Source organism: Bipolaris maydis (genome assembly GCF_028858645.1).
Source record: "Bipolaris maydis strain C4 unplaced genomic scaffold PSV08scaffold_17, whole genome shotgun sequence".
NCBI lineage: Eukaryota > Fungi > Ascomycota > Dothideomycetes > Pleosporales > Pleosporaceae > Bipolaris > Bipolaris maydis.
Genome location: NW_027093873.1, coordinates 1,171,279 through 1,198,193, shown reverse-complemented (window position 1 = coordinate 1,198,193; position 26,915 = coordinate 1,171,279). Strand labels below are relative to the sequence as shown.

At 52.9% G+C, this 26,915-nt stretch overlaps 9 protein-coding genes across 9 annotated transcripts; 5 read left to right on the top strand and 4 right to left on the bottom strand.

Annotated features, from left to right (window-relative positions):
* Positions 1-18: 18 nt before the first annotated feature.
* On the bottom strand, positions 19-3,957 carry PSV08DRAFT_20830 (E1-E2 ATPase-domain-containing protein). Its single transcript, XM_014218409.2, has one exon. It carries the CDS (start codon positions 3,708-3,710, stop codon positions 210-212), a length of 3,501 nt encoding a protein of 1,166 aa, XP_014073884.1. The 5' UTR covers positions 3,711-3,957; the 3' UTR covers positions 19-209.
* Positions 3,958-5,111: 1,154 nt separating this feature from the next.
* Positions 5,112-6,401, top strand: PSV08DRAFT_366553 (uncharacterized protein). Its single transcript, XM_014218407.2, has 2 exons — positions 5,112-5,465; positions 5,524-6,401. The coding sequence occupies exons 1-2, from the start codon at positions 5,228-5,230 to the stop codon at positions 6,081-6,083; spliced, it is 798 nt and encodes a 265-aa protein (XP_014073882.2). The 5' UTR covers positions 5,112-5,227; the 3' UTR covers positions 6,084-6,401.
* A 980-nt stretch (positions 6,402-7,381) lies between these two features.
* On the bottom strand, positions 7,382-8,573 carry PSV08DRAFT_20818 (uncharacterized protein). The gene has a single exon (XM_014218406.2). It carries the CDS (start codon positions 8,398-8,400, stop codon positions 7,405-7,407), a length of 996 nt encoding a protein of 331 aa, XP_014073881.1. The 5' UTR covers positions 8,401-8,573; the 3' UTR covers positions 7,382-7,404.
* Positions 8,574-11,731: 3,158 nt separating this feature from the next.
* On the bottom strand, positions 11,732-12,564 carry PSV08DRAFT_366552 (carbohydrate esterase; the record flags this gene model as incomplete). The annotated part of the gene is made up of 2 exons (XM_014218405.1): positions 11,732-12,034; positions 12,112-12,564. The coding sequence occupies 2 exons, from the start codon at positions 12,562-12,564 to the stop codon at positions 11,732-11,734; spliced, it is 756 nt and encodes a 251-aa protein (XP_014073880.1).
* A 1,486-nt stretch (positions 12,565-14,050) lies between these two features.
* Positions 14,051-15,552, top strand: PSV08DRAFT_232502 (uncharacterized protein; the record flags this gene model as incomplete). Its single annotated transcript, XM_014218404.1, has 1 exon — positions 14,051-15,552. The coding sequence occupies one exon, from the start codon at positions 14,051-14,053 to the stop codon at positions 15,500-15,502; it is 1,452 nt and encodes a 483-aa protein (XP_014073879.1). The 3' UTR covers positions 15,503-15,552.
* A 2,741-nt stretch (positions 15,553-18,293) lies between these two features.
* On the top strand, positions 18,294-20,030 carry PSV08DRAFT_232499 (major facilitator superfamily domain-containing protein). Its single transcript, XM_014218403.1, has 2 exons — positions 18,294-19,604; positions 19,656-20,030. The coding sequence occupies exons 1-2, from the start codon at positions 18,412-18,414 to the stop codon at positions 19,819-19,821; spliced, it is 1,359 nt and encodes a 452-aa protein (XP_014073878.1). The 5' UTR covers positions 18,294-18,411; the 3' UTR covers positions 19,822-20,030.
* An 83-nt stretch (positions 20,031-20,113) lies between these two features.
* On the top strand, positions 20,114-21,197 carry PSV08DRAFT_340556 (carbon-nitrogen hydrolase). The gene has a single exon (XM_014218401.2). The coding sequence runs from the start codon at positions 20,208-20,210 to the stop codon at positions 21,099-21,101; it is 894 nt and encodes a 297-aa protein (XP_014073876.1). The 5' UTR covers positions 20,114-20,207; the 3' UTR covers positions 21,102-21,197.
* Positions 21,198-21,964: 767 nt separating this feature from the next.
* PSV08DRAFT_232495 (uncharacterized protein) lies at positions 21,965-23,947 on the top strand (the record flags this gene model as incomplete). The annotated part of the gene is made up of 3 exons (XM_014218400.1): positions 21,965-22,045; positions 22,366-22,815; positions 22,869-23,947. 3 exons carry the CDS (start codon positions 21,965-21,967, stop codon positions 23,523-23,525), a joined length of 1,188 nt encoding a protein of 395 aa, XP_014073875.1. The 3' UTR covers positions 23,526-23,947.
* On the bottom strand, positions 23,927-26,239 carry PSV08DRAFT_412985 (uncharacterized protein; the record flags this gene model as incomplete). The annotated part of the gene is made up of 4 exons (XM_014218399.1): positions 23,927-24,843; positions 24,943-25,607; positions 26,058-26,074; positions 26,234-26,239. The coding sequence occupies 4 exons, from the start codon at positions 26,237-26,239 to the stop codon at positions 24,137-24,139; spliced, it is 1,395 nt and encodes a 464-aa protein (XP_014073874.1). The 3' UTR covers positions 23,927-24,136.
* Positions 26,240-26,915: the final 676 nt, after the last annotated feature.

Sequence of the window (26,915 nt, the reverse complement as noted above, 5' to 3'; positions counted from 1 at the left end):
TGTTGCGGAGACTTGGTTCAAAATGGCATGCTCACATAGGACTAGGAATAGGATGGAGTCGACGGCTATGAACAATTACCCCAGAATTTATCAGTAACAAGAAAATGAAACAAAATGCACAGCACACAATGGTGTCCTAAGCGCTTTACCAAAAGCAAACAAGAATCCAGTCAACTCCCATCCTCCCACAGCACTCAGAGGTGTCCACCTCAATGCTCGCCCATGTCTCTCAAGGGCATGTAGCTGGCCTCCTCCTTGTTTCGTCTCCTAGCCGCCCATGCCTCACTGATCCAGTCTTTTGCAAAACTGAATACTCCTTGCTGGCCAACTTTTTCCATCTCCAAGTTCTTCTCGTCAATGGGGGCACTAGGATCCAGTAGGCTCAACTTCATCCAGCTAGGTCTACGCCAGAACTTGAGGTGCAGAGAACTAAGAACAACGCTAACCGACGAGCATGCCATTGCTGCGCCTGCGGCCATGGGATGTATTGACAGACCCCAGGGGAGGAAAAAGCCCATGGCAAAGGGAAGTCCGATGAAATTGTACATACAGGCCCATGCAAGGTTGAGTTTAATACGGAAGAAGATGGCGCGGCTGAGGACCAGGGAAGCAGGAATAGCCAGTAGGTCAGTGTTGGTCATGAGAACAATCGAGGCCGCCTCCATGGCAACGTCTGTACCAGTCGAGAGAGCAATACCAATGTCCGCAGATGCAAGAGCCGGAGAATCATTGATGCCGTCGCCGACCATACCAATCACGCCTCCACGGGATTGGAGATCTTCTACAATTGCTTTCTTGTCGGCAGGCGAGCACGATGCATGGACGTCAGCAGGATCGATACCGACTGTTGCTGCGACTACTAGAGCCGAGGCTGAAGTGTCACCAGTCACAATCGAAGACTTGATACCCAAACGGGACAGTGCAAGCACACAGGCGCGAGCAGAAGGCTTGATCGTGTCGGACATGCTCAAGGTACCAGTGTATGTGTTGCCGATAGCGGTGTGAATCGTCGTGATACCAGCCGAGTGAGTTTGAGGGCCACTTCGGGGATTGGCAGCAGCAGCAGGCGTCAGTGGCTCGTCTACAAAGTCGGGAACATTGACTCCTTCTGAGGTAAGGAAAGCAGTGTTGCCAATGAGAACCTTGTATCGCGTGCGCTCGCGGGAGAGAGCTGCTTCGACTGTTGCAGTGATACCTTTGCCAACGACGGCTTCAAAGTCGCCCACGGAACCATCCAAGCCGTCGTCTGGACCTAGGCGGAGATGTTCCTTTGCAGACAGAACAATAGCCTTGGCAATCGGATGTTCAGAGCCCATCTCGGCGAGTCCAATCAGTGTCCACCACAGGTTCCTCTTTTCAGCACTTCCCCATCCGCCTTGGATGTTAGCCTTGGACACGCTCATCTGACCAACAGTAAGCGTGCCAGTCTTGTCAAAGACAATGTGATTGATTTTAGTTGCGGTTTCCAGAGCGGCGCCACCTTTGACGAGAATACCCTGCTCAGCGCCGACACCAGTGCCGACCATAACAGCTGTAGGCGTGGCAAGGCCAAGGGCGCATGGGCACGCGAAGACAATGACAGCAATGCAAAGCTTGAAGCACACCATGAATTTGCCGCCACTGGAGTGATCAAGGAAGACTTTTGGAGGGTACGGTAGGACATAGCTAAGAACCATCCATCCAACAAACGTAGCCAAACCGAGAGTGATGATGATTGGCACGAAATATCCAGCAACAGTGTCCGCTAGCCTCTGAATGGGAGCACGGCTTGTCTGGGCTTCCTGGACGAGACGGACAATCTGGCTGAGCTGTGTATCACGGCCGGCTCGAGTGACGATGAACTCTAGACGGCCGTTGCCATTGACAGTACCAGCCATGACCAGGGAGCCTTTCTTCTTGAGGATCGGCATGGCTTCTCCAGTGACCATACTTTCGTTGAGATAAGACTCTCCGCGCGTTACTGTACCATCGGCAGGAAGCTTGTCGCCAGGACGAAGGATGACCACATCACCAACTTCGATAAGCTCTGTAGGAATGACCCTCTCTTCGGCAGCATTTCCATCGACAGACTTGCGTTGCAGCTTTTCTTCGCTAGCTTCCCAGTCCTCTACAGCCTTTGCAGCAGCGATGGGATCGGCATAGATGGTGGTCATCGAAGGAGCCAGCGACATGAGATTGGACAGAGCTTTGGAAGTTTGGCCCTTGGCACTGTTCTCGAGATAACGACCCAAGCTGATGAAGGTGAACAACATAGTACTGGTGTCGAAAAGAGTCGCTGGCTTCGTGTGAGGGGGAATCAGGAGTGATACTAGCATGGAGAATACACTGAAGAAAAAGGCAGCCGAAGTACCGAGCACGACCAGAACGTCCATGGTAGGTGAGCCATGGCTCAGCGACTTGTACGCAGAGACATAAAAGCGCTTTCCAATGCCAAACTGCACCGGTATGGTAAGGACCAGGCATATGACGTCGCCAAGGTACAGACCAGGTATGAGCCGAATGCCACCAAAGTTCATGAATGGCAGGAACATGGGAATGAACATGCTAATCAGAAAGACGGGCACAGCGAACCAAGCAGAGAAGATAACGGCATGTCTCCACTCCTGGATCTCTTTTGTCTTGGCAAGAGACTCAAGCTGTGCGTTGTTGTCTTCAGAGTCAGCAACTAGCGCATTGTAACCTGCCGCTTCCACAGCCTCGACAATGGTACGAATGCCGACGATCTGGGGTTCTCGACGAACAGTGGCTCTTGAAGTACTGAAGTTGACTGTTACAGATGTGATGCCGGATCGCTTCCTGAGTATCCCTTCGAGTTCCTGGGCAGCGGCCGCGTCGGGTAATCCATAGATTTTAAGCTGCAAGGGAGCGTTACTCGACGAAGACTGCTGCACGCTACTGTCCACTGACGATACGACTTCAGCATCAAACCCCCGGTCCTCAATAATCTCTACAATTTGGGCCTCTGTAAGTTTGGAAGGGTCGTGCACGAGCACAGCACGATTAGCGAGTAAGCTGATGTTGAACTGGTAAACTCCATCAACATCCTTGAAGCCAGCCTCTATAGCCGACGTGCATGCGCCGCATGTCATGCCTTCCACGGCGACGGTGGTGGTTAAGGTCTTGTGCTGATTCCTGCTCTTGCTCTTCTTTGGGGCTGGCGTTGCGGCTTCGGTGCTCAGCACCTCCGCGTCAAAGCCAACATCTTCAATTGTCTCGGCCAGTTTCTCTGCGGAAATAATTGTAGTGTCATGTTCAATTACGGCGCGTTCGGAGAGGAGTGATATACTAAAAGACTTGATGCCGGCTACGTCTTTGAATGCACCTTCGACGGCGGATGTGCATGCTCCACATGTCATACCGCCCACTGTAAGCGTGGTGGTCGAGATGCTGTTGGTTGCGTGGTTCTCTTCGTCCTCCAAGTCGCTCAGAAAATCGTCTTCGGCGCTATGCGACATGGGCAGATCTGATGATAGTACTTCGGCGTCGAATCCTCTGTCTTCGATGATTTCCTTGACCTCGTCCGCCGTAATAACCTCGGGGTCGTGTTGTACCACTGCTCGCTCCATAACCAGGCTTATGGATACATTTCCAATTCCTTTGACGCCTTGGAAGCCTGATTCGATCGCCGAGGTGCATGCGCCGCATGTCATTCCCTCGACTTTGAGCGTCGTTGTTGCCATGTGCGCAGTCGCAGTGGCGGGGGGCGCCATGGTGACGGGGGGGGAGGCACTCCGGAGTGCTGCGCAGAGCAAGTCGTATCGTTGTATGCAAAGTCGAAACGGCAAGGGCCGGGATTTAAGTAGGTGGCATTCAAGAAGCCGAGCAGGGGGGCGCGCGTCGTACGATGTGGCAAAGTCAGGGCGAACGCGAGCCTAGTAATTGCGACAGCGTTGCGAGGGCTGATCAAGCGAGCAGGATCCGGGAGGGACAGCGATGCGAATCTGAACAAAAAGAAGCCCAGCTTCTGGAAAGTGTCAGGCAGTGCAGTTATTAATTAATATGGCGCTTGATAGGCGGGCAGCGACAGCCACAATCTTACCAATGCTGAACGGAATCCGGCGCGGCGGGTAGTCTCAAGCGGGTTAAAGCGGTAAGTATAGCGGAGGACGGACCGCTGTCGTTGGAGCAGGTGAGACCACTATTCGCAAAATAAACGCTTTGGGAAAGGTAGTTCAAGGATTGTCCGTGAGCAAGAAGAAATACAGGCTTGATATTCAACGCGAAATGTAAATAAGGTTCCGCGTTGTGCGCAGGCGTGTGTTGACCGGTGGATCTTCACATGCGATAACTGTTTCTGCTTGGCGTAGCGCGCTGAAACAGGCAGGTTTCTAAAACATGCGCGTAACATGAAGCTCAGATGTTACAGGGCAAGCCTCATCTTCTGCTACTATTACTGATATCTGAGGCGCCTCTACACAGTAGGGATACAGTCATGATTTGGCGCGATCCTACTTTGTTGGACGAAGGCTGTGTTCGTATCGCATCCGACGCACCACTCGAAGCCAATCCGCAGCGGTCCGTAGCGGTCCGTAAGTCCAACTCGAGCTGCAGCTGCTTCCTCGATTGGGCCAAGGATCTCTTGGTGGGCTGAAATAAGTAGTGTCATGAAAAGTGCTCCATTAAACATTGCCGCGTCTCAAGTTCCGCAAGCCACAACACCGCACGGTCAATAAACGCATCTTGTATACAAAAGTTGTGAATTCGTATATATGAGTTCATCTGGAATGATAGCAAAGTGTACTTTTTACAACGTTGTTGTGAAGTACATCTCGTTCGTTTTGATGGGGCGGAGAGGGATGTCGGGCATGCCCAGGCTGAGGAGATTGGACGCCCGTGTGGCGGATCACCGTGTGGGTTCTTTTGTAGCAAAAAGAATGCCACGCTTGCCGAGAACGCGTTCTGTTGACGGAAATGGACTCGGCTCAATATTGGAGTCTTGTCGTGTGCGGCAGAACGGGTGAGAAAGCCCTCCGTGTCCTCGGAGGGTGGCAGAGGGAGAGAGAGATGTAGGGACAGGTTGCTGTCGAGGTCGAAGTGGGGCAGACGCCCGTTTGGCGGGGAAATCGCGACCGCGACTGCGACTGCAGCTGCCTGGGCGGTACAGTATGTTTGTACGTACCCTCACCACATCGTGATTTGCTCGCCCTCTGCAACACTGAGCCCAGGCATCGACTCGCTTTCCATATCCACAGATAATCGTAATAATCACTCCCACATCCGCTTCGCCATGGAGCAAACAAAGGCCCTCAATGCTCTCGAGCCTTTTCTCGCCCTCAGCAAGTCGGCCACTTCCCCACGAGCTGCATCGGACTTGATTGTGCAAGCCACGAGCGCACCAAACACTTATGTATTCGCCGAGCTGCTGCAGACGCCAAACATCCAGAACCTCCGGACTTCAGAAGAGTATGGCCCGTATCTCACGCTGCTCGAGGTCTTTGCCTGGGGAACTTGGGCCGACTACAAGGGTGCGTCAGCACTCACTGCTATACATGCACGAAACTCTGTTTGACGAAAAACCTCTAGCACAACCCAATCTCCCTAAGCTCTCAGCACAGCAACACCAGAAGCTCTTGCTTCTTTCCCTGTTGCCCCTCTCTCACTCCCACACCACGCTCACCTACAAACACCTTATGGCGTCTCTCGAGCTGCCTACACCTCGGGCTCTCGAAGAGCTCATTACCACTGCCATCTACTCTGGCCTCATCACAGCAACCCTCGACCCTGCTCATTCCCTCGTCTCTGTCACATCTATTTCGCCGCTGCGAGATCTCGCGCCCGGATCCCTGCCTGCCCTACAGAACACGCTCCAGTCATGGTCACAGCGGTGCGACTCTGCACTTGCCGATCTCGAGGCCCAAGCTGCAAAGATCAAGCAGGAGGCGTTGGACCGGGAAAAGCTGCGCAGAAAGAAGGAGCGTGCGTTTGAAGCAGCCATGCAGGCCAGCGACGAGAAGAACAATGGCAAGCGGAATCTCATGGGCGACGATGCCATGGAGATTGACGACGAGGGAGGTAGCGGCAGAGTGACGAGGGGGAACAAGCGGGGATCTGCAGGGTTTGGCTTACACTTGGGACGGCGATAGAGAATGGTTGCTAATGCGTCAAGGCACACATGACAACACAAGATGAATAGCAAGCAGCCCGTAACTGCCGAGCACCTAGGACGAGTGTTTCGTTATGAGAGAACGTAAATACGAGATAGGCGATGGCTATGGTATGCGTGTGAATGAGAAGGATAGATGAGGACATGGTTTTGGTAGACGTCGTCGAACTGGCCTCTCGACCGAACGTTTGAATCATGTCCAGAGAGCACAAGGGACGACCAAAGTATAACGAGAATAACGATAGCATGCTACAGCTGTGATTGGAAAGAACTGAAATCCGATTGATTATAACTGTGTGGCCTTGCCTGTGCCCAAGCATCCTATATTCCCCACACCGTTCCCCTTCCCCGCCCGTTGCTCATCCAGAGCATCCGAGCAAAAATCTATATTGAAGCACGAGCAAGCAAACAGACCAGACGAAAAAAAAACACGAGTTAAAACTCCCAATCATTAACCCCCCCCCCCCACGGCAACGGGGACAAGAAAGAACAGGACCAGTACAAAAAAGAACTTCCCAGTAAAGTGGTGGGATATCTCACGAAATGCAAATGATGCATCTCAATTCTTTCCTTTGCTCCCTTCCCCCGCCTTCCTCTTCCCTTTGTCGAGACAAAAAAACTCCCCGAAAACAAGCAACAGAAAACACAGCTTACAAAGACGCCCCCCCCCCTGCCCTTTTCTCCCGGGGGGAGATATGATGTGAACAAAAGTGGAAGGAAAAGAGATCAAGGGAACAACAAACAGAGAGAAAAACGCCATGCAGTGTGCAAGTTGCGGGGAAAACAACAATAGAAAAAGACAAGATAGGAGGGGGGTGGAGAGAAGCCAGTTGTGGAGGGGGAGGGTGGGGGGGAAAGGGGGTAGGGAAGCTGGCACTCTGCTGGCAAAAAAAGTGTGAACACATGAGATTCCGCGTTGTGTGTATGGCCAGAAAACAAGAGAGAGAGAAAAAAAAAGGGGGGGAAGGGGAATAACAATAAACAAACAAAATCATCCGCATCATTCAGAACTCTGACAAGAATAAAACCCTTTCCCTCCCACCCCCCCTCTCTCTCTCAGTCCAGCTTTGAAAAAAAAACACGGTTGGTTTGTGGGGGAGGGAACAAGGAGAAAGATAGGAGAATCAGAGTGTTTTTGCCACAACAGAAAACATGGTTCTTCCGTCTCTTTTTCCTCTCCTTCTTTCCCCACCCTCGGCAGTTCTCTTTCTTTCTCTCGAGGGGGAGATTGACTCTCAATTCATACAAAACATAAGAAGCAGCGCATCGACGAGCGCGCCGTCGAATCCATCGTGGCGATGCTAGGCCAGCGGCGCGGCAGGCGGCTGAAACGTCTGGGTAATAGCTTCGCTGCCCTCGGCCTCAACGCTGCTCTGGTGGAGCTGTGCAATCTGGCCTGCCATGGTCCGTAGCGCCTCGCGGGTAGCGTCAATGTTGAGCTCGCCGCGTTCAGAGGCTTCTTTGAGATACTGCTCCCACTCCGGGTCCATGGGAATATTGCTGAGGGCTGCGGCGGGTGAGGAGCCGGCTGCTGTGCTGGATTCGCGCAAGGCGGCGGCGTGGAGGAGGCGGGCGTTGAGCGAGAAGCCAATGGATGAGTTGAGGTGGGGGAGTTCTTCGTCTTCTTCCGACGACGACGCAGAGGAATCGTGCTCGTTTTCGTCTTCCGAGTTGGCGCCGTTGGACGAGGTGGTTGTCGTGGGTGAATCCGGCATTTCGGTATCGTGTTGTGTGGGGGGGCGGGCCGACGAAGTGGTGGTGGTGGTGGTGGTGGTAGTGGTGATATTTGATGATGATGCTCGGGCGTTGTGATCGCTGCGCTGGTGCTGTAGTTGCTGGATTTCGACCTCAATGTCCGTCTTTATGTTGATGCCGGGTCCTGTCCGCGCATAATGTGATCGCCGGTCGACCCAGGCGCCGATCTCCACACCCGTTGTGTCGACTACTCGCACTCCTTCGTCGCGCTCATATCGCTCGCGCGCCCAGAGCGTGCCTTCCCACCGGCAGAAGCCCTGAATCTCTGCCTCTGTCAAGCCGAGTTTGTCAAAGGCCTCGAACAGCCGCCTGTGGTGCGGGAAGCGGCCGAGACGTTTCCGGTGCGGTTGGAAGGCGTAGTTGAGACCTGGGTAGCGCGCCTCGATGGTGTCGAGCGAGCCGTAGAAGTTTGCAGTTTCGATGCGAACCTCACCGACGAGGTTCTTGGAGAGGTGAGCGGAGAAGGAGGGCGGGTCTGTGGGCGAGGGCGTAGGGAAGAGCGTGTTGTAGACAAGCACGCTGATGGGGTTTTTGCGATGCATGGTCGCAGTGTGGATGTGTGTGCTGTGTGGGTGGGTGTGTTGGTTATGCGGCTGGCTGTACTGTGACTCCGGCCGTGTGGGTGTGAGAGGGAGGAAGGGAGGCGAGGTGGAAAGCGTGGGTGAGTGTTGTTGCGGACGGTGGCAGGGTGCGCGCCGGGGCGAGTCCGTGGGGGAGTGGGTGGGTGTGTTGAGAGAGAGAGGGTGAGAAAGAGCGAGATTGGGTTGAATAGATGGACGCTGCCTTGGTTGCTGCTGCTGGTGGTGCTGCGGAGGCGTGACCTGTCCACCCGCCGCTTCTCTGCTTGCCTGACTGCACTTTGTGGTGTAGGTGAGGGCGGCGTGTGTGTATGCTGACCTCGGGCGTGACCGCTGTTTTGCCTCTCTACCTGCCCGCGTTTCTGCGCCTGTCTAGCTCTCCCACTAGTGTCAGACGCTTCGTGGATAGGCGTGTGCCCCGGGTACCTGACAGCTGCCCAGCTGACTTTTGGCCGACAGCCCTTGCGCTTGCGGGTGCTGGATCTGGAAGACGGGGGATCTGGGCAGGATTTCAATGGGCGCGAGGCGTTCTGTGTGCAGATCGCCGGATAGTAGGGCGAGAGAAGAGAGCAAAGGGCTGCGGCGTCTTATGGCTGCTCCGCGCGCTATGCTGCAGATCGCTGCGGGCCACAAGAAGGAGACGACGACGACCCCGGCTTTTTCTGATGGGAAATTTGGTCGGGATAGTAAGGGCCAAGTGCGGCGTTTGTGACGAGAATGCGGCACGGCGATGCAATGGCGACGTGCTGCCGTGGGCCGGAACACGACGACCACACAACCGGTAAGGGGGGGGAGGGGCGAAGAGCGAGCCACGAGTCCGAGACCGAGACGGGGAGCGAGGGCGAGAGAGAGGGCGAGCACGAGGATCACGACGTCCAGAAGACCAAAGAGACACAGTCAAGTCGGCGACAGGCAAAGGGGCGCTGGGTGGCATATAAGCCGCATGCAACCACGTTCCTCTCACACGCCCACACCCATTCACCGCCAACGCATGCACGTTTGGCTGTCGCCATTTCATTCTGCATCGTAACAGAATGCCACCCATCGAGCAGCAGGGACCAGACCCTGAAGCAGCCATGCGCCTCACCCACACACACCAACCCATCTCCAGTTTTTTGTTCTTTGCCCACGCCTGGCCCACTCATTCGCCTCGCCGGAAAACTTAGCACACGACACTAGGTCCCTCCATCGGCCCCCGATGGCAGCCGGTCGCTCCACCGACAAAACAAGCCTACCGCGGCCCGTCTTGGTTGCCTGTCACACAAGAAGGAAAAGAAGAAAAGAAAAAGAGACAGAGAGGGCACGACAAACCTGCCGCAATCTCTCTCATCTCCCAGCAAAGAAAGAAGAAAAAAAAGCGGCAGCTGAGTTGTTCTCTCACCACGCATGAGCACAAAGCCTCCCCATAGGTCCCGCCCGTCTTTCCGGGGCCCGCAGCAAGTCCTCGAGACATGGATGCCGCGGGACGAAGCATGCACGAGGAACGACTGGTCCAGCTCCCTGTGTTCCACTGCACGCTGCATTCTGTCCTGCACGCCTGCGCCAAACCGCTCATGGTCCTATGCACGCCAAGCTTTGCGCTGGACAAACTGCTGCATCACCCTTTCCCTGGTAGACGCTGCAGCCGGGCCCGACTCAACTCGAGTGAGACAAAGCATCCCTACATAGACGCAAGGGGTCAAAACGGCCCTCACCAAGAGACGTCTGCCTGACTGGTGGACCGTGGGTACTTACATACACTCCGTGCCATGCCCGCCCTGTGGAGAGCATGGAGTCCCATGCCGAGGATCGGCCCTACCGTTCCGTCGCCGGTTTATTCTTGGTGCCCGTCGTACATACTCACATACGCTCCTCCTCCTGCTTCTTCTTCTTCTTCTTCTCCTCCTCCTCCTCCTCCTCCTCCTCCGCTCGGCCTCTCTCTCGCCTCTCTGTGCGTGTGTGGATGCCTTTGGAAATGTTTTCTTCTTCGTACTTTCTAGTTTTGAGTTGATGTGATTTCTGAACACTGCCACTCTTCTCCCGGTACCTTACTGGACGTATATGTCTTGCGAGCCAGCTTTGCAACCAAGACATGCCAGGGCCGGCCGCGACCTGATTCGCTTCACTCGGTCTTATATTCCGGGTCCATCTCCGCTGACATGATACTAATCGATCACTTATAGTAATCATTACTCGTTGTAGCTAATTGCGACAGTCTTCTTGAATCATTGTCTCCTGACTAGTAAAAGTATTGCTTTTGTTTGTCCCCGATACTATCTAATGTTGTAACCGGGTTAACACAACAAAAAACCAGAGGCCATAGTGGGAGACATTGAAAGAGTTTTACATACTTATGTCGATCGACCAGCCAAGTACAACATGAATCCTCTGTCAAATCTGACTACTTTTAATCCCTCATGTTGAAGCATGACACGACAATCAAGTCTAACTACAAGGATGCTTTTGCGCCTGAAGCCGATGAGTGGTGTAGTTGTACAGGGGATGGGTCAATAATTATGATCATCGACATCACACTATAAGAACTGTTTCCACATTAGTCCAGATGCGACATTTGGACAATACCTTGTACAACTTCCAGCCCCTTGTTTGTATTCATGACTTGTACATCTCACTAGACAAGGTGTACGCGTAGCATCAGGCTAGGGGGGTACACATGAAAACTCACATATACAGCAAAACACTGTAGCTGTATGTATGCTTGACATGCGTGTATCCAATGACAAACAAAAAACACGAATCAAACACTTGTCATTTATAGTCATTCCCTGTAGCAACTAAAACACACGCACATATATATATATATACGTGCTTGGGTATCTCCCCACCATTGGCTACAACTAGTCTAGGCCAGTATATGCAGGGTTCTCCACCCATTTACACATGCTAATTGCAACTGCCCATTGCAACCGGCCATGCGGGACTAATACTTTATCAGTATATGCGAGGTTAAAACAAGAGGAAAATGAATACCCTGTGCTTACAACTAGATCAGGTAATAAGCAGTGACCATACTGTAGCACGAACGAAACTATTGAAAAGTCTCGTACACAACACTGTGCTCTTGATGAAATCATCATATAGGTCCATGGTGAGAAACAACTAAATTGAGAAGAAAAAAAATTGATTCAATATCAGTTCAAACCTATAAACATCGAAAGGTAAGTTTTTTTTTCCGCACAACAAAACCAATGATGTGGTATGTAGTATGCTCATCAATCATCTTCATAAAATCCGTAAAAAAAAAAATAACCCTTCCCCCCATACCCGCCCTAACTTCTTTCTCATAACACAATATTTACAAAACACGAGCGGCAACAAACGCAGCCGCCTGGGGAGCATCCTGCTCATAGTTGGTGTGCTGGGAAGTGATAATGATGCCGTTGTCGCAAATGTTGTCGCCCTCGTGGCAGATGATGAGAGTCTTGGAGGCGGGAACAACGCCAAACGACTCGTCGCGGTCCGCATCGCCGAATGTCACAACGGCGGAGACGCGCGCAGCCTGGGCGGCACTGAGGCGCTGGGTAGCGGTGTGGACGAGCTGGGCGCCCTGCGAGTAGCCTGAGACGACAATCTTGGTGTTGGGGCAGCGGGAGGCGGTCTATGAGAAAGTGTGAGCAACAAGCACCATACATCAATAATTACATGGGGAATGTTTTTTTTTCATGAGAGACTTACCTGGTTGATCAAGTTGAACATGGAAGTAGCACCTGCGGCATCGCCTCCGGCCAAAAAGCCGATGACATTGGCGGCGTAGTTGACGCCCTGGATAGCCAATTGGCTGGTTCCTCCTACACGGGCGGCAACGGCGTTGAAGAAGACAGGGCCTTCAGTACCGGCTGCACCAACGTTTCCAGGCGAGCTGGTTCCGCGGGCCCAGATGAGAGAGATGGGACGGCAAGCGGTACCATCGGTGAGTTGGTTGTAGGTGTCACTGTTGTATTGCCGCTTGGCAAGATCGCGAGCCTCAACGCCTTCACTTGCGAGCTTAGCAGAGTACTCTTCAACAGTGAGACCGGTATCGACGATGTCGGTAATGGGGAAGCTGTAGTCCTGGGCGGGTGTTGGGGCAGCAAGCGTAGTCGAGGCAAGTGCCGCGAGAGCGAGGAGAGAGGGAGCGCAGGTCTTCATGAGGAATGATATTGGATGTAAGAAGAGAAAAAAAAAAGCGAATGAAATCTGTTGTGTAGTTGAGAAGAAGAGTTGATGTGCTGCGGTGATTCAAGATTTACTGCTACTACATGTCGCCTTTTGTACCTGGTGGCTGACTCGTCTGCCATGGCCGGTGCCCCATCATGGCCGTATACGATCGATTACAACTAACCAGGCTCTTTCCCCATGCGTTCAAATCTACTGTCATCGATTCTCAACTCTTCTTTCTGAACTACTATTCCAGTCTTCATGTCCGTTGATGCACACCGGCCCCCCTGGTCAGCAGACGGCTTGGCGTCCAATGGGTAGAGCAGCACACTTCACGTTGACCAGTGGTTGTTCGTCTGATCTCCGTTGTGTATATTGGCGTGCAGATTGGCGCGCCGGGCCTTTCTTGTGGGTTCCTGCTTCTGGGATCTGCTTAAGGATTCAGTGATGCTTTAACGCTCGACCTTCTTGTTCGCGTTAGCAAGCCTCAGGAGGGCACTGCCTCAAGAAACGTAAACCCAGTTGAGTGAGCGCGAACTAGTGGTGCGCAATGTGGAAATTAGGTTACTCTGCCATTGGTCGGGCCGACATGAAAACAAGTCATGCATATGGGGGCCACGACCATTGGCAATTATCCAAAAGCGAGTGAATTGTGAGGGCTGTGCTGTGTCATTTTCTTTCTCTCGTATTACTTAAATGACAGCAGAAAAGTGAACGACTTTTCTGACTCGGTACACAACATGTTGACTTGACGATTGCTTGGAGAGTAAGGTTGTGCAGAGTTGTGTAGAGTTGTGTGTCGTGTACCTGTTAGGCGCCTGACGTCATGCCAAGGTTTGATATTACCTTCCTATTTGCTTCTGGTTTAGAGTCGCAGGCCTGGTGTGCGTGTGAAGACTGTAGATCCAATCACCCAGCCTTGTGTGAGCCACGCTTCATGCTAGATACACATGTACTCTATGCACGGTTTCAAGTGAGCATGCGAGTAGCAGTGCTCGTTACCGAGCGTACTGTGTAATCAAATTGCCCCAGCAGCCATCGGCGAGATCCTTGTGGTGCACGACTCGATGTCTAACCGTCTTGCAAGCTCGAGCCTATTTGTTGTCAGTTCCAATGGTACTTCTTCGGCAGTTGGCGGAAACAGCCGTATCTCATGGCTGCCGTTGCCAAGCAAAGACTCCAGCAAGGCTGCAATCGATTCCCGACGTTAACCCTGGTCCCCAGTTGGCGCCTTGGTAGCACATTACGAGCTTCCCCATACAACACAGATCTACATCGTCCCCCGCTGCCAAAGCTAATAAATCCGCGTCTCTTCGATTGCGATATCTTGTTGAGTGACGTGAAGAAATGGCGATACCGGAGGCGAGTGGCTCCTGTCGGGGCTGGTATGGCGACATTGACGATGTATAAATCGAGCAACATGGAGAATAGATGGGCTTGGTAGACTCAGTCAGTGTAATTTCCGTCGTCCTTCACCATGTGGTTGGCGTCGGTTCTTGCCGTTTATGCGGTAACGCTCTTCCAAAGCGCCGTCTCCACACCAATCCACCCCCGCCATCCCCATCAATTTCCCAGCACCGAGCAATGGCCAGTGCCCGTCGTGGGGAAGCCACTAGAGCAGCAGTTGCCCGGCGAAGAGCTCCAAGACATTCTCTCACAGATATCCCGGGACAACATTGAAGCCACCATTCGGAAGCTTGCTTCATTTGGCACACGCCATACTCTGTCGAGTCAGACTGATCCGAACCGAGGCATAGGCGCGGCGAGGACATGGCTGACGGCAAGGTTTCAAGAAGCAGCTGATGCAAGTGAGGGGAGGATGACTGTCGACTGGAATAGCTTCATCAAGTACCCTGGTGACAATGAGCGGATCATTTTCCCAGTCAACATCACCACTGTGGTCGCCACACTAAAGGGAAGCGAGGACCCAGACCGGTTATATGTTACTGGTGGGCACTACGACTCCCGCAATAGCGATCCTATCGACTACCAGGGAGATGCTCCAGGTGCTGTCGACGATGCATCTGGGGTCGCCGTCTCCCTTGAGCTCGCCCGCATCTTTGCGCACTACAAGCCGAGGTCGACCATTGTATTCACTGCCTTTGCAGGTGAGGAGCAAGGCCTTCTCGGCGCAGAAAATCTGGCCCAGACCTACAAGAATGCCTCTGTCAATGTTGCTGGCATGATTAACCTCGACATGGTAGGCAACTCCAGGGCCGAGGATGGCACTGTCGACCCTTACAATATTCGTCTCTTTTGCGAAGGCACGCCCCTGACGGAGAATGCTACACGGACTAGGTCCCGTCTTAGCATTGGTGGTGAGAACGATAGTCCGGCGCGTAACCTCGGTCGACACATTTACGAAGTCGCGTCCAATGCTTGGACAGAAATGACGGTTCGTCTCATTTATCGTCTGGATCGATACAGTCGCGGAGGCGATCATCGCCCTTTTCTCGAGGCTGGCTACACGGGCGTGCGCTTTGTCCAGCCAAACGAAGACTACACTCAACAGCACCAAAACGTCACTGTACGCAACGGCAAGCAGTACGGCGACCTGGTCGAGTGGCTAGACTTTGAATACAACACTCGCGCCGCAAAGGTTGTCGCAAGTACCATGTGGAGTCTTGCAAACGCGCCCGGTGTACCCACAAACGTTGGCATCAATACCACTTCGTCTGACAACTTTAGCCAGTTCAGATGGACTGCACCTGAAGGTCTCCCTGTTCAAGGATACGAAATCCTGTATCGTGAGACAAACGAAGCGCATTGGACGAATGTCATTGACGTCGGCAATGTGACCTGGTATAATCTTACCTCTGCTACCATCCACAAGGACAACGTTATTTTTGGAGTGAGGAGTGTAGCCGAGGGTGAATACAAGTCTCCTGCAGTTTTACCGTTTCCCTTTGGATGTTCGAGGAATTGCTAGATCTGTATGTAGACGTTGGCAAACGAAAAAAATACATGCAAATTTTTTTCGAAAGAAAAAAAATTTGCCACCAAGTGTCTTGTCCTGTGACTAGTCGGAGTTCTGGTTAATGATGGCTGTAGCCAAATGTTTACTACGCGCATGCTGCTTGCTAACGGCGAGCGAGTAGGACACGAGACGAGGCTGTTCGCGGGGTAGCCAGTGGAACTGGAGTACTGGGTAATATCAGCAGCAGTAGAGGTATTGGTAGCTGCAGCCTTACTGCTCTCATCCACATTCATGCCAACTCCATCTGCATCTGTCCGAAAACGGTTCGGATGCACTAGGGACCGCGGACCGTATTTGGTGGTGTGGGAATACTCAGCACTCGCCAGGTATGGTGGGGCACTATTACCATCCGGAGAAACCTCGTTCCGAGTGCCAAGATATGTCACGTGCGGGAGCAAAAAATGAAGAAATATTCCACAAAAACATACGACAGCGGGGATTCGCTAGTGGTCACCCACCTAACTACTAATCCGCCGTTTTCCTGCTTAATTACCGCTGAGCGAACGGGAAGCGATGCTCTCAAGAAACTTTGGTCGTATGTACCAGTATGTCAAAATTAACGGTATCAAGTTCAAAATGGAAAATAATATTAAGACTTGAAGGACTTGGACATTTGCAGACGGCTCGGGTGAACGTAGCCCCGATCACGTGGACTCTTGGCGGCTCCAGCCAGACGCAACCTACGACTATCACTCTATCACTCTATCACTCTATCACTCTATTACTAACAGACTGAACTCATCTCACCAACTACGGCGCTACACAACTCGAAACCAGTATAAAACAACTCGTACAATCTGCCTCTAGCTTCTCTTGTTGTCTATATTAAATTATCACTTCTACAGCGTGCGCAAAACGCCTGCAAAGTTGGCTTTTTTCGTCTGTGCACTAGATCTTCTCTATCGATAACACTCTTAGCTACGGTGGTAAATGGGTAGGTGTAGGGCGGTACCCATTTACCAGCGTAGATATACTAGTGCCTAGTACCTAAGGTGTACACTGTGTGTGTGTGTGTGTGTGTGCTAGCGAGAATGTTGCTGTGAGAAGTGGCGCGTACGTCAGACTCATTCTCGTCGTCAGAATCAGAGTCGGATATCTCTATGTAGGAGGGAAGTCTTGACCTAGACATGGATGGCTTCCTTAACTGACTCGGTAGGGCCTGTCGACTCTGTAGAGAGAAGGCCGTGGAGCGAGTTCCTTGTTGCGGAATGCGAATAGGGATATCTGCCTGCTGCGCAACTGTGGTGGTATTGGAATCTGTGGTGTTGGAGCTTCCATCCACTGTAGTATCTAATACGATAGATAGTGGTAGGCGGCGTGCATTGTTGTCGACACTGTGTTGTTGGCTGTTGGCTGTCTGATGTTCCTGCACCTTAAGAGTAGCTCGTGGTTTCGTTGTGTCTTCTCTAGTTGGCGTGGAGTTGGTTGGTGCCTGAAGAAGCGGAGGCGGGATAGAGAGTGGAAGGGCGCGACGACGTGACGGAGCTAGCATTGTTGTTAGGAAGGTATATGTATTGTGTTAACGTGGAGTGAACATACCATCTGCTTGGTTCTCGTCTCTCTCACTAGGTCTGATATGTGTGAGAGATGTAATAGCTTCAGGTAAAGCTGAAGCTATAGTGGTGGGTGGTGTAGGCTGAGGCTCTGAAGATGAAGTGAGTGAGGCGGATAGATTCGTATGTAGCGGGGTAGCACTCGTTGGAGATGGCAGTGCTTCTGGATTGTTGTTGAGAGAAACATTGCCGTTTCCTAGGCCCTGGCGTTGGATGTACCTATGCTCCAGCTGAAAACCAGCATTTCTTGACCGCATACAACGGAGAAAGCAAGTTGTTTCTCGCTACCAGAAAATTTATGCAAGCGTGCGAATTTTGGTCAAAGTCAGTTATTTTATAAATGCAAGGGACAAGGAGGAATAAAACTGTCAATGTACTCTTTCTCTTGGTTACCAGATCGTAGACCTTAGTTGAGCAACCATAGCACAAACACAGCAGAAACCCCCAGGCCGTGGGACAAACAAGAAACACAAGAAACGGGAAGGCAGCAAGGCCATGCATCATTCCAACAACGGATAGTAAGAGAGTCGTTAGCCACATCTTGTAACCCCCTCAAGCATGACATAAACTATGTACACAACCAAACTCACGGCCCAATCCCTACACTCCAACCCGCCATGCATCCTCCTGAGCCTACGCGCGGCTGATAGCATTTACATATGCACATGCACATGCACATATCTTGTAGGATTCCAGAAACACATGACGGCTGATAAATAACGTGCTTGGGGCCTTAGATTCCGAATCCCCTCTCCCCCAAGGACACACCCCATGTACGCCATCAACGCTACAAAAAGCGAGAGCCATTAAGCAAGCCAGATTAAAAAAAAGGGTTTTTTTGTCGCCAATTACAAGGTAGACGTTGTGTACAAAAAAAAAAGAGGCCTTGGGCGCGAGTAAGTGCAAGGGGCGCAAAGGGAGTTGGGTGTGTCGTGGGGAGATTTTTTTTTACCACTTACTAGCGCAGATGTCGTGCTCGCCCCATTGTAAATCGATCACCAAGGGGCGTTTTGAGCCGCAACCTTTTCTCAATCAGTGCCACCAAACGGGGGGTGGGGACGAAAAAAAATTGGAGAATGGAATGCGTGGTTTCTAGACCTGCCAAGAGGAGAAAAAAAAAGACGGAATGGAATGGCTTTGGCCTTTTTAATTTGTCTCAACAATTGGATGGGATGAAAGTTTTCTTACGTACTTGATACTTGGTATACATATATATTCGTGAAGCCCCCTTGTCCATCTAGTTACTTGATCCATCTTCACCTTTGTTTTTTCTTTAGTTCTTGCTTCCCCACATTTGGCCAATCGACAATGTCGTCGGCATCGTCGCTTTCTAGCCCCAACAAGGGGTCTGGTCCCTTTTTCCGGTCGGTCCCGTTCCAGATCCTCGTGGCATGCGGAGTCTCGTTTACGGCGCCGGGCATGTGGGATGCGCTAGGAGGACTGGGAGCCGGAGGAGCGGCAAAGCCGTATGCCGTGTCTGCAGCCAATGCCCTGGTGTACGGACTCTTCGCCATTGTGTGTGTTGCGGCGGGAGCGATCAACAACCGGATTGGACTCAAGTATGGACTCGCGCTGGGAGCGATTGGATACCCGCTGTACGGCGCTGGACTGTACACCAACAATGTGTCTGCGAATACCTGGTTTATGCTGTTTGGATCTGCCCTCTGCGGAATCAGTGCGGGATTCTTCTGGGCTGCCGAGGCGGCCATCATCATCGGATACCCGTCACCGGGCGACCGCGCCTTCTACCTGGCCATCTGGCAGACGGCAAAGGCACTGGGACCGATTGTAGGCGGATCCATCAACCTGGGCTTGAACGCAAACAAGAAGACTGTGGGCTCGGTATCGTCGACGACGTACATTGTCTTCATCGTCATCATGTGTCTGGGTCTGCCCGTTGCTCTGTGCCTCAGCCCGGCAGACAAGGTGTGGCGACGCGACGGCACGCGGATTGTGACTGAGCGTGCAGCTACGTGGGGAGCAGAGTTCAAGGCGGTAGGCAAGCAGTTCATCAGCCGACGGATCCTGCTGTTGCTGCCAGCCTTTTTCATCAGCTACTTCTACAACGGCTTCATGAGCACCTGGCTCACCACCTACTTTACCGTCCGCTCCCGCGCCTTCTCCAGCTTCTTCACAAACTTTGCCGGAATCTTCTCGTCCTTCATCATTGCGTTTCTGCTCGACAACCAAAAGATGCACATCAAGACGCGTGGGCGCATTGCGTTTTGCGCCATCATTACCATTCTGGTGGGAACATGGATCTGGGCGACTATCCTGCAGAAGCAGTTTTATGACGCCCCCGAGGCCCCCGTGTTTGACTGGTTCCGAGGCGGATTCGGAAAGAGCTATGCACTCGTCTTCTTCTGGCAGTTTGGTGGTCAGGCATTCCAGCAGTTTCTGTACTGGCTCGTTGGACAGTACGCTACCGATCTCTCCAACCTGAGTCATCTTACTGGCATTCTGCGGGGTGTTGAGGCACTGGGTCAGACTGTTGCTTGGGCGTAAGTTTTCGCTGTGATGATTTTACATGGCACTGCTAACATGCAACACAGTATGCAATCAGAAGGCGGCGCCAACCACTTTGTCAGCATCGGACTCAACTTTGGCATCACGGTCCTGTGTGTCTTCCCAACATGGATTATCCTCTCCGAACTGGAAAGGAGCCACGAGGTTCAAGTGACGGTAGATGTCGACGACACGTTGAAAGACAGTGCATGAATGTATGTAGTGAAGAAGCAAGGGAACGTAGTTGGATAGTTAATCATAATATGTGCATATTTCAAACTAGTTTCACTCACACCACTCACCTCTGGTTGGATGCAAACATGGCATACCCTAACCCAGTAGTTCCATGGCCCTGCATATAGGCTTGGCGATTGTGAACCGAAATGGCGTGAGCAGGAGCAATGACATCGTCAGCCCCACTGCAGACTACTTACCCCACCCCAGAGCTACTCCAACGCCTCCAACAGCTGGTTTAAAACACACGAGGGCATGACTAGTTCCTACACGAGCGCTTTGCGCATAGGTCTGAGCCCCGCCATCAGTTGTTTCCTTTTTGCATTTCGTTTTTGCATTTCCCAACTTGCGGCCGTTTGAGCACAATGACGTCGATTCTCAAAAAGTCGCTAAAGCTCGCGCTGATCCAGCTGGCGTCGGGGGCGGACAAGGCGGCGAACCTGACGTCTGCGCGGCAAAAGGTGCTCGAGGCGTCAAAGGCCGGGGCGAAGCTGGTGGTGCTGCCGGAATGCTTCAACTCGCCGTACGGAACAAAGTACTTTGACAAGTACGCCGAGACACTGCGGCCGTCGCCACCGTCAGAGTCGCAATCGCAAACGTTCCACGAGCTGTCGAAACTGGCGCGCGATGCGGGGGTGTATCTGGTGGGAGGAAGCATACCCGAGCGCGACGACCAGGACGAAAAGAAGCTTTACAACACGAGCCTGACGTTTGCGCCGAGCGGAGAGCTGATTGCGACGCACCGCAAGGTCCACTTGTTCGACATTGATATCCCTGGCAAGATCCGGTTCAAGGAGAGCGAGGTGCTGTCGCCGGGCAACAAGATTACGCTGGTGGAGCTGCCCGAGTATGGCAAGATTGCGATTGCGATATGCTATGACATACGGTTTCCCGAGCTGGCTACGATTGCGGCGAGAAAGGGGGCGTTTCTGCTGCTGTATCCCGGCGCGTTCAACTTGACGACTGGACCGCTGCACTGGGAGTTGCTAGCGAGAGCGCGGGCGACGGACAACCAGGTCTATGTGGGACTGTGCAGTCCGGCGCGGGACATGGCGGCCGAGTACAATGCCTGGGGCCACAGCATGGTGGTGGATCCGAATGCGCAGGTCATGGAGCAGCTGGACGAGAAGGAGGGCGTGTTGATGCAGGAGCTCGAGGCGGGCAAGATTGACGAGGTTCGGAAGGGGGTGCCGCTGTATGGGCAGAGGCGGTTCGACGTATACCCTGATGTCAGCGAAGGCGGCAGATTTGAAGAGTAGAGAATGAATTCAAGACGGCGACTTGCTCGTGGTCGTGCTGAACGGCGGCTGTTGCAAGGCTGCCGGTAGTGTGATGAAGCCGAAAAATGTGCGTGATGTTGGCATCCTGGCCCTGCGGCGTGCGAGGACGCGCCAGAGGCAGCATCAGAGGCCGGGCGCGCGGTTTGGGCGAATGGGTGCAAGAGGACGGGGGGGTGGTGGTAGGTGAGCAGTGGGCGGCCCAAAGGCGCCGAAGGGAGGCGGCGGGCAGGGGCTGTGGCAGCTGTGGCAGCTGTGGCAGCTGTGGCAGCAGCGGCAGGCAGCGCAGCGCTGGCTGAAGGGCGACTTGGCTGCACAAGGCCAGACAGAGTAGGGATGCAGTGCACAAGACAACAGAAGCTGGGCAATTGCGCGCAGTCAGAGGCGGGTGGGTTCTTCATTAATTTTCTTTCCAGTTGGAACGCGCCAACGGGCCAGCTAATAAAAACAGGCATCTAGCAGTGCATGCCGTCGAGTGCAGCGGTGCGGCGATGATGGATGCGCGGCGCATACGAGATGGACAGGCGGATAGATAGACAGCAGGGCACGCGTCGCGCCAGTTGCGGGCGAAAAGGAACAGAGTGAGCAGGGCGAGTGCGTGTCTGCGGCGGCGGATGGGCGGCGGATGGGCGGCGGACGGGCGGCCGACAGCGCTGGATGCAGGCCACGGGTTAGCGAGGGCCGCCTGTCACTTAAGCCCCATGCTCCCCACTGCCCGCCCATTTCCTCGCCCCCGTCCCTCCCCATCTGCCCTCGCCGCTCGCCGCTCTCCCCCCTCAACCACCACCCCATCGTCCCCATCACCCCCCAACCCGCCATCCCAACGCCCCCCATTCACCCGCACCATGGCGCCCCCCACCAAGAAGAAGGAGGCCACGGGCGATCTCATGATCTCCACTGCAGAGTACAAAAAGACGCGCGACTCGGTACGTTCCACGCCCTTCAGCTCTTGTTTTTCTCAACCCGCGACGCGCCTGCCCTCAGTCGCCCGGTCGCAAATGCCACCACCCACCCCCCGCGCCCAACGCCCACCACCGCGCCACCCACCCTTCTCTCCTCCTGCCTGCTGCCATGATTCCGGTCGCCTCGTCTACGCGACCCAGAAATGCCCGCGCTTCTGCCAAAACCTCGCCCCCAGCCGCAGCCTGTCGCGACTCCGCCAGCCTGCCCTACACCTCCCAAACCATGGAGCGCAGACAAACTGGCCATGGCCAACCATGCATCAAAAGCTTACTATCATGACCAGGTCATTGCCTCGCTCCACAACCTGCAGGCCGGGCTCATCCACGTCCAGCACGGTATTACCGACCTCTTGACAAACTATCGCAAGCATTGTGCTTCTGTCCTCGGCGGCGAGGAGGGCGAGATCCCCCCTTTCAATGATGTAGCTGCTGTTGCCGCCTCTGTCATGGAAGCCGGGAGGAATGCCGTTGACGAGACAAAGCAGGTCCTTGCACCCGTCGACAAATCCGCCGAGGCCAGCAAGGGCAAGAAGCGCAAGCGCGAAAAGAAGGAAAAGGACCCCAATGCCCCCAAGAAGCCCCTCACGGCTGCTTTCCTCTACCACCAGCATGCCCGCCCCATTGTCAAGGCCGATCTCGAGGCTGCCCTTCCTCCGGGCGGTCAGATTGAGAAGAATGCTGTTCAGCTCGAGGTAAACAAGCGCTGGAACGAGCTTCCCGAAGAGGAGAAGGAGGTCAGTCATCTCGGCGCAACCCAATTTGCAATCTTGTGCTAATCGTTCCCCAGCAATGGAAGGCGTCCTACCGCAACTCCATGGAAGAGTACAAGGCCGAGCTGGCCGAGTACATTGCCAACAAGGGCATCAAGGCTACTGAGCTCGTCGAAGAGGACGAAGGCTCTGACGACGCCGACATTGAAGCCGAGGTTGGTGCTGCTGACTCTGATGCCTCTTCAGAGGACGAGGAAGAGGCGCCCGCCAAAGCTCCCTCTCCACCCGCAAAGACCCCACGCAAGCGCCAGAAGACCACTCCTGTCGTTAATGGCAACTCTGCTCCTATTTCCATTGCCCCCGCTGCCACAAACTCGACTCCTGTCCCCCTCCCCAATGCACGCGCATCACAAGCCCCAGCCCCAGCCCCAGCTCCTACTACCACCGCAGCTGCTGAAACACCCGTGAAGAAGGACACCAAGAAGAAGAAGGAAAAGGCCGCGCCCCAGCCCATCGCCCCCGCTCCCGCCTCTTCTCACGAAGACGAGCCTGCGCCCGAGGAAACAGTCACCACCAAGAAGAAGACCAAGTCCAGCCGCAGCACCCGCAACACCGAAGCTGACGGCGACAAGGAGAATGCCGCCCAAGAAAAGGCTGAAAAGGCGGAGAAAGCTGAAAAGGCTGGTAAAGAGAAGAAGCGCGATCGTTCTAAGAGGAAGGCCGATTCTTCCTAAGTCTTGCTCATGTCCTTGTCCTTGTCCTTTTTTTGAGGCGGTCACCATGGGATTGAAAAAAAAGTTCTTCTTTTTTTATCTTGGCAAAAAAGGGGACTTGAGGGTGCTGTGGAGTATTTCATCATGGGTTGTATGATTAGGGGACTCTTTTTCTCCGGGGAGAGACCTTACTGATACCAAAAATGACTTTATTTTCTTTAGAGGAGCGTTTGGGGTAGCATGTTCTTTTTTTGTTTTTTGTTCGTCTTCGCATCGTTGGATGCCTATGTTTCTTGACTTATTCTTCTTTTGAGGGGGGATATGTCGAGTGAGAGATAGGCGGGCGAATGTGAGCGGGAGATGTGTGTGTGTATGTGTGTATTGACCTTTGTTACCCCCCGGGGCTGTGTTTTAAGTATCAGTGTTATAAGATTTATACCCCTACTTGCACCACTTACCAGTCCTAACTATCATCACCAAAACGCTTCATTCCTGAATTTTCAACGCGTAGACAATCGACTCTTCATTTCAACCTACCCCACGTTACTCTACCAAAGACACAGAAGACGGCAAAGACTAAACAAACGCTACAAAAAAAAAGGTCGCAATGTACTAGATAGACACACCCGACCTCAAATCAAACTCCCCTCCTCCGCATCCACAAACTCATCCTCACTTCCCTCGACACTCTCGACCCTCGGTCCCTCAACCGCTCCAACCACGCCCTCCCCACCCCTCACCCCGGCCATCATCCTCGCCCCATACGCCCGTCTCTTCTCCCGCACATCGAGCAGATAGTCGAGCGTCAAGCGCGCACACTCCTCCTTGGCCCTCTTCTTCCCAAACACATTCCGCACCTCGCCAATGGGGCCCTCGTGCGGGCCTGCGTCGCGGAAGAAACAGGCAACCGAGTGGAAGGTCGGGTCCGAGGGGTGCGCGGTGTACTTCCACTCGGGGGTGGGGAGGGCGAGGGTGGCGGCGAGGGTGGCGACGCGTTGGGCGAAGCTACTAGTACCGCTACCAAGAGGAGTCGGGCTTTGGTTTGGATTGGGGGGCTGGACGGGTGAGAGGACCGAGAAAGGGGGAGAGGCGGGTTTCGGTTGTTTCTTTTTCTTGATGCCCCCGATGGGCGTGTCTTGGGGCCAGGTGCCGAGGGCTTTGAAGTGCTCGACGGCGTGGCGGGCCGCGTCTTGACGTGCTGCTTTTTTGGATGAGAAGAGAGAGGTTAGCGTGCCGAAAGGGTGGGGGTGGCCTTCGAGGGTGAGGAGGCAGGCGAAGTGGGTGCCGGACTGGTAGTCGGTGTAGGTTGGCTGGGGGCCAGAGGTTGAGCGTTGGTATTCTGGTTTGGGGGGGATTAGTTGTGTTTGGGGGTTTTCTTGATATCATCTTTCTGAGCGAGGTGGATAAATCTTGAATAAACGACAAAGTGTATACGTACCAAGTAGCTTGCCGATATAGTTTTCTACTGGCTCTCTCTCTGTAAGACGCTGTTGCTGCTCTAGCTGCCCCCCTACACTCTTCTTCCGGTTCTTCTCAGCCTTCTTGACTCTGCCTTGCCTCTCCATCTCTTCAAGCACTGCCAGCGCTTTCTCACTCAATGCTTCCTTGGCCTCCTGCTTGCTATTGCATCGCTTATCCCCACTTAGCCCTTGCAGTTCCTCGACATTTTCAAGACCAGGAAAGCTAACGCTGGCAGCCCAGCTTGAGCTGCTGCTCCCCTCATAAGTGAACAGCGGTTGCTGGATACCAAGGGCTTGATACTTTTCATGCAAAAGAATCGTATGCTTCGATGACCGGGCGCCAACCGCAACGAGGGTGAACGGCGACGCATTTTCACTTGTCGTTGCCTTCTTTGCCGGAGGGCTAACAGTAGAATATCTCGCCTCACGCTGCGCTTGGTACTCGTCCTGGTTCTGCTTCATGAAATCTTCCATACTGAGAATACCTGTTGGCGGAGCTGCACGAGCCATCGGATCCTGCTCAGTATGCGCAGAATTGAACACGGGCAGTCGTGTAGGCGTGTCAATCTCCATGTTGGATTCTTCAGCCTTGCCGGTACTACCGCGAGTCGTTATACTTTCGTATTCCACCTCTGGTTCGAACCTAGAAATAGACGAGTGTGGTTTTGTCGTATGAGGGAGTATTGGATTTGAGGATAATGAAAGTGGTGCGGACGGTATTATCAAATACTTTTTGAGATCATCTCCCGCCGAGCCCATGGCAGTGAAGGCGAGCGCGTAATCGTTTGATGTTCCGGACCTTGGTTGGGGTGGGCGATTGTCTCAAGCGGCTTAGCGGGGCAACTTGTGACCTCGTGATTGCGTGTTGGCGTGTTTGTAGTAGTATGCGACGCGCCGTTGCATGCTCTCTTTGCTGTAAAAGTATCGACTCCGGTGATCAGTTAGTAAAGTACAAAGTAGAGTCAGCTTGGTTATTGCTAGATGTTATGAAGGCTCTGAAGCGAGAAATAATAATCAGTAGACCATTTGGTCCATACACACTACAGTGAACGTGACTCGTCTCCGTCTTCAGTCAGTTTTACCCCTCACTTACGTCACACTCACTCTCACCTATTCAGTTATTTTTACGTCAATTTTAACAATGAATTTGAGCTTTTCTAGTTTGTATTGTTTGTCCAACAATATTATTTTGGAAAGGTATGCCCTCAGCCGGTCATTTGCTATACGATTTCCATCTTTTAGACTTTGAAAAAATCACCACTGAATTACTTCCATTATTACCAAGCTGTAATTCTGGAGACTCTACATGGCCTTTAATGACGGATATTATGTGGATGTTTATCAAACACTCATTTTATCAGCAAACAACACGAATCTCATCTTCAGTTACCAATATTCTATATCCTTTGTAATGCCAACCGAGTCTATCACCACAATTCCCTCAAGTATTTCCAGTCCCCACCTCCTATCCACAACATCATCTACCAATATTTTCTTTAAAGCATAATTTATCCAGCAAAATTGATGCACCCAAGAGAGGCCTACATGCGGTGATTGCCATATGTTTGTGTATCATAAAAACCATGCTCGGTCGGACCTTTAATTCACGGACCTTGCAAATGGAAATCATCTTCAGCAAGCATTCCTGTACTTGAGAAACTCCGCCCTGATTTTCGCTGCTCAGGAAAGTTTGATACGGCTTTGTTGCTTTCTCTAGATGTAAGAACAGCTCTTGTCACGACGGTAATTGCTATCTTAGGGACTTTAAGATCTTCGTTAGTGTGTCTAATAGCTGCGCTTAAGTTACCAAGTTGTGTGGTAACCTAGAAGAGCTCTTCTGAAATTGTCCGCGGTCTTCTGTGAAATCTCATATCGACTAGCATTTGCACAGTGCCTGGTAGATGTCTGCTATATGCGCATCGTCTTCGAAGATCAAACCCTTGACGTAGGC

Coding starts and splice junctions, on each gene's coding strand:
- PSV08DRAFT_20830 (XM_014218409.2), bottom strand. CDS start 3,710: ATGGCGCCCCCCGCCACTGCGACTGCGCACATGGCAACAACGACGCTC.
- PSV08DRAFT_366553 (XM_014218407.2), top strand. CDS start 5,228: ATGGAGCAAACAAAGGCCCTCAATGCTCTCGAGCCTTTTCTCGCCCTC. Junction 5,466..5,523: donor AACTTGGGCCGACTACAAGG/GTGCGTCAGCAC, acceptor AAAAACCTCTAG/CACAACCCAATCTCCCTAAG.
- PSV08DRAFT_20818 (XM_014218406.2), bottom strand. CDS start 8,400: ATGCATCGCAAAAACCCCATCAGCGTGCTTGTCTACAACACGCTCTTC.
- PSV08DRAFT_232499 (XM_014218403.1), top strand. CDS start 18,412: ATGTCGTCGGCATCGTCGCTTTCTAGCCCCAACAAGGGGTCTGGTCCC. Junction 19,605..19,655: donor GGTCAGACTGTTGCTTGGGC/GTAAGTTTTCGC, acceptor CATGCAACACAG/TATGCAATCAGAAGGCGGCG.
- PSV08DRAFT_340556 (XM_014218401.2), top strand. CDS start 20,208: ATGACGTCGATTCTCAAAAAGTCGCTAAAGCTCGCGCTGATCCAGCTG.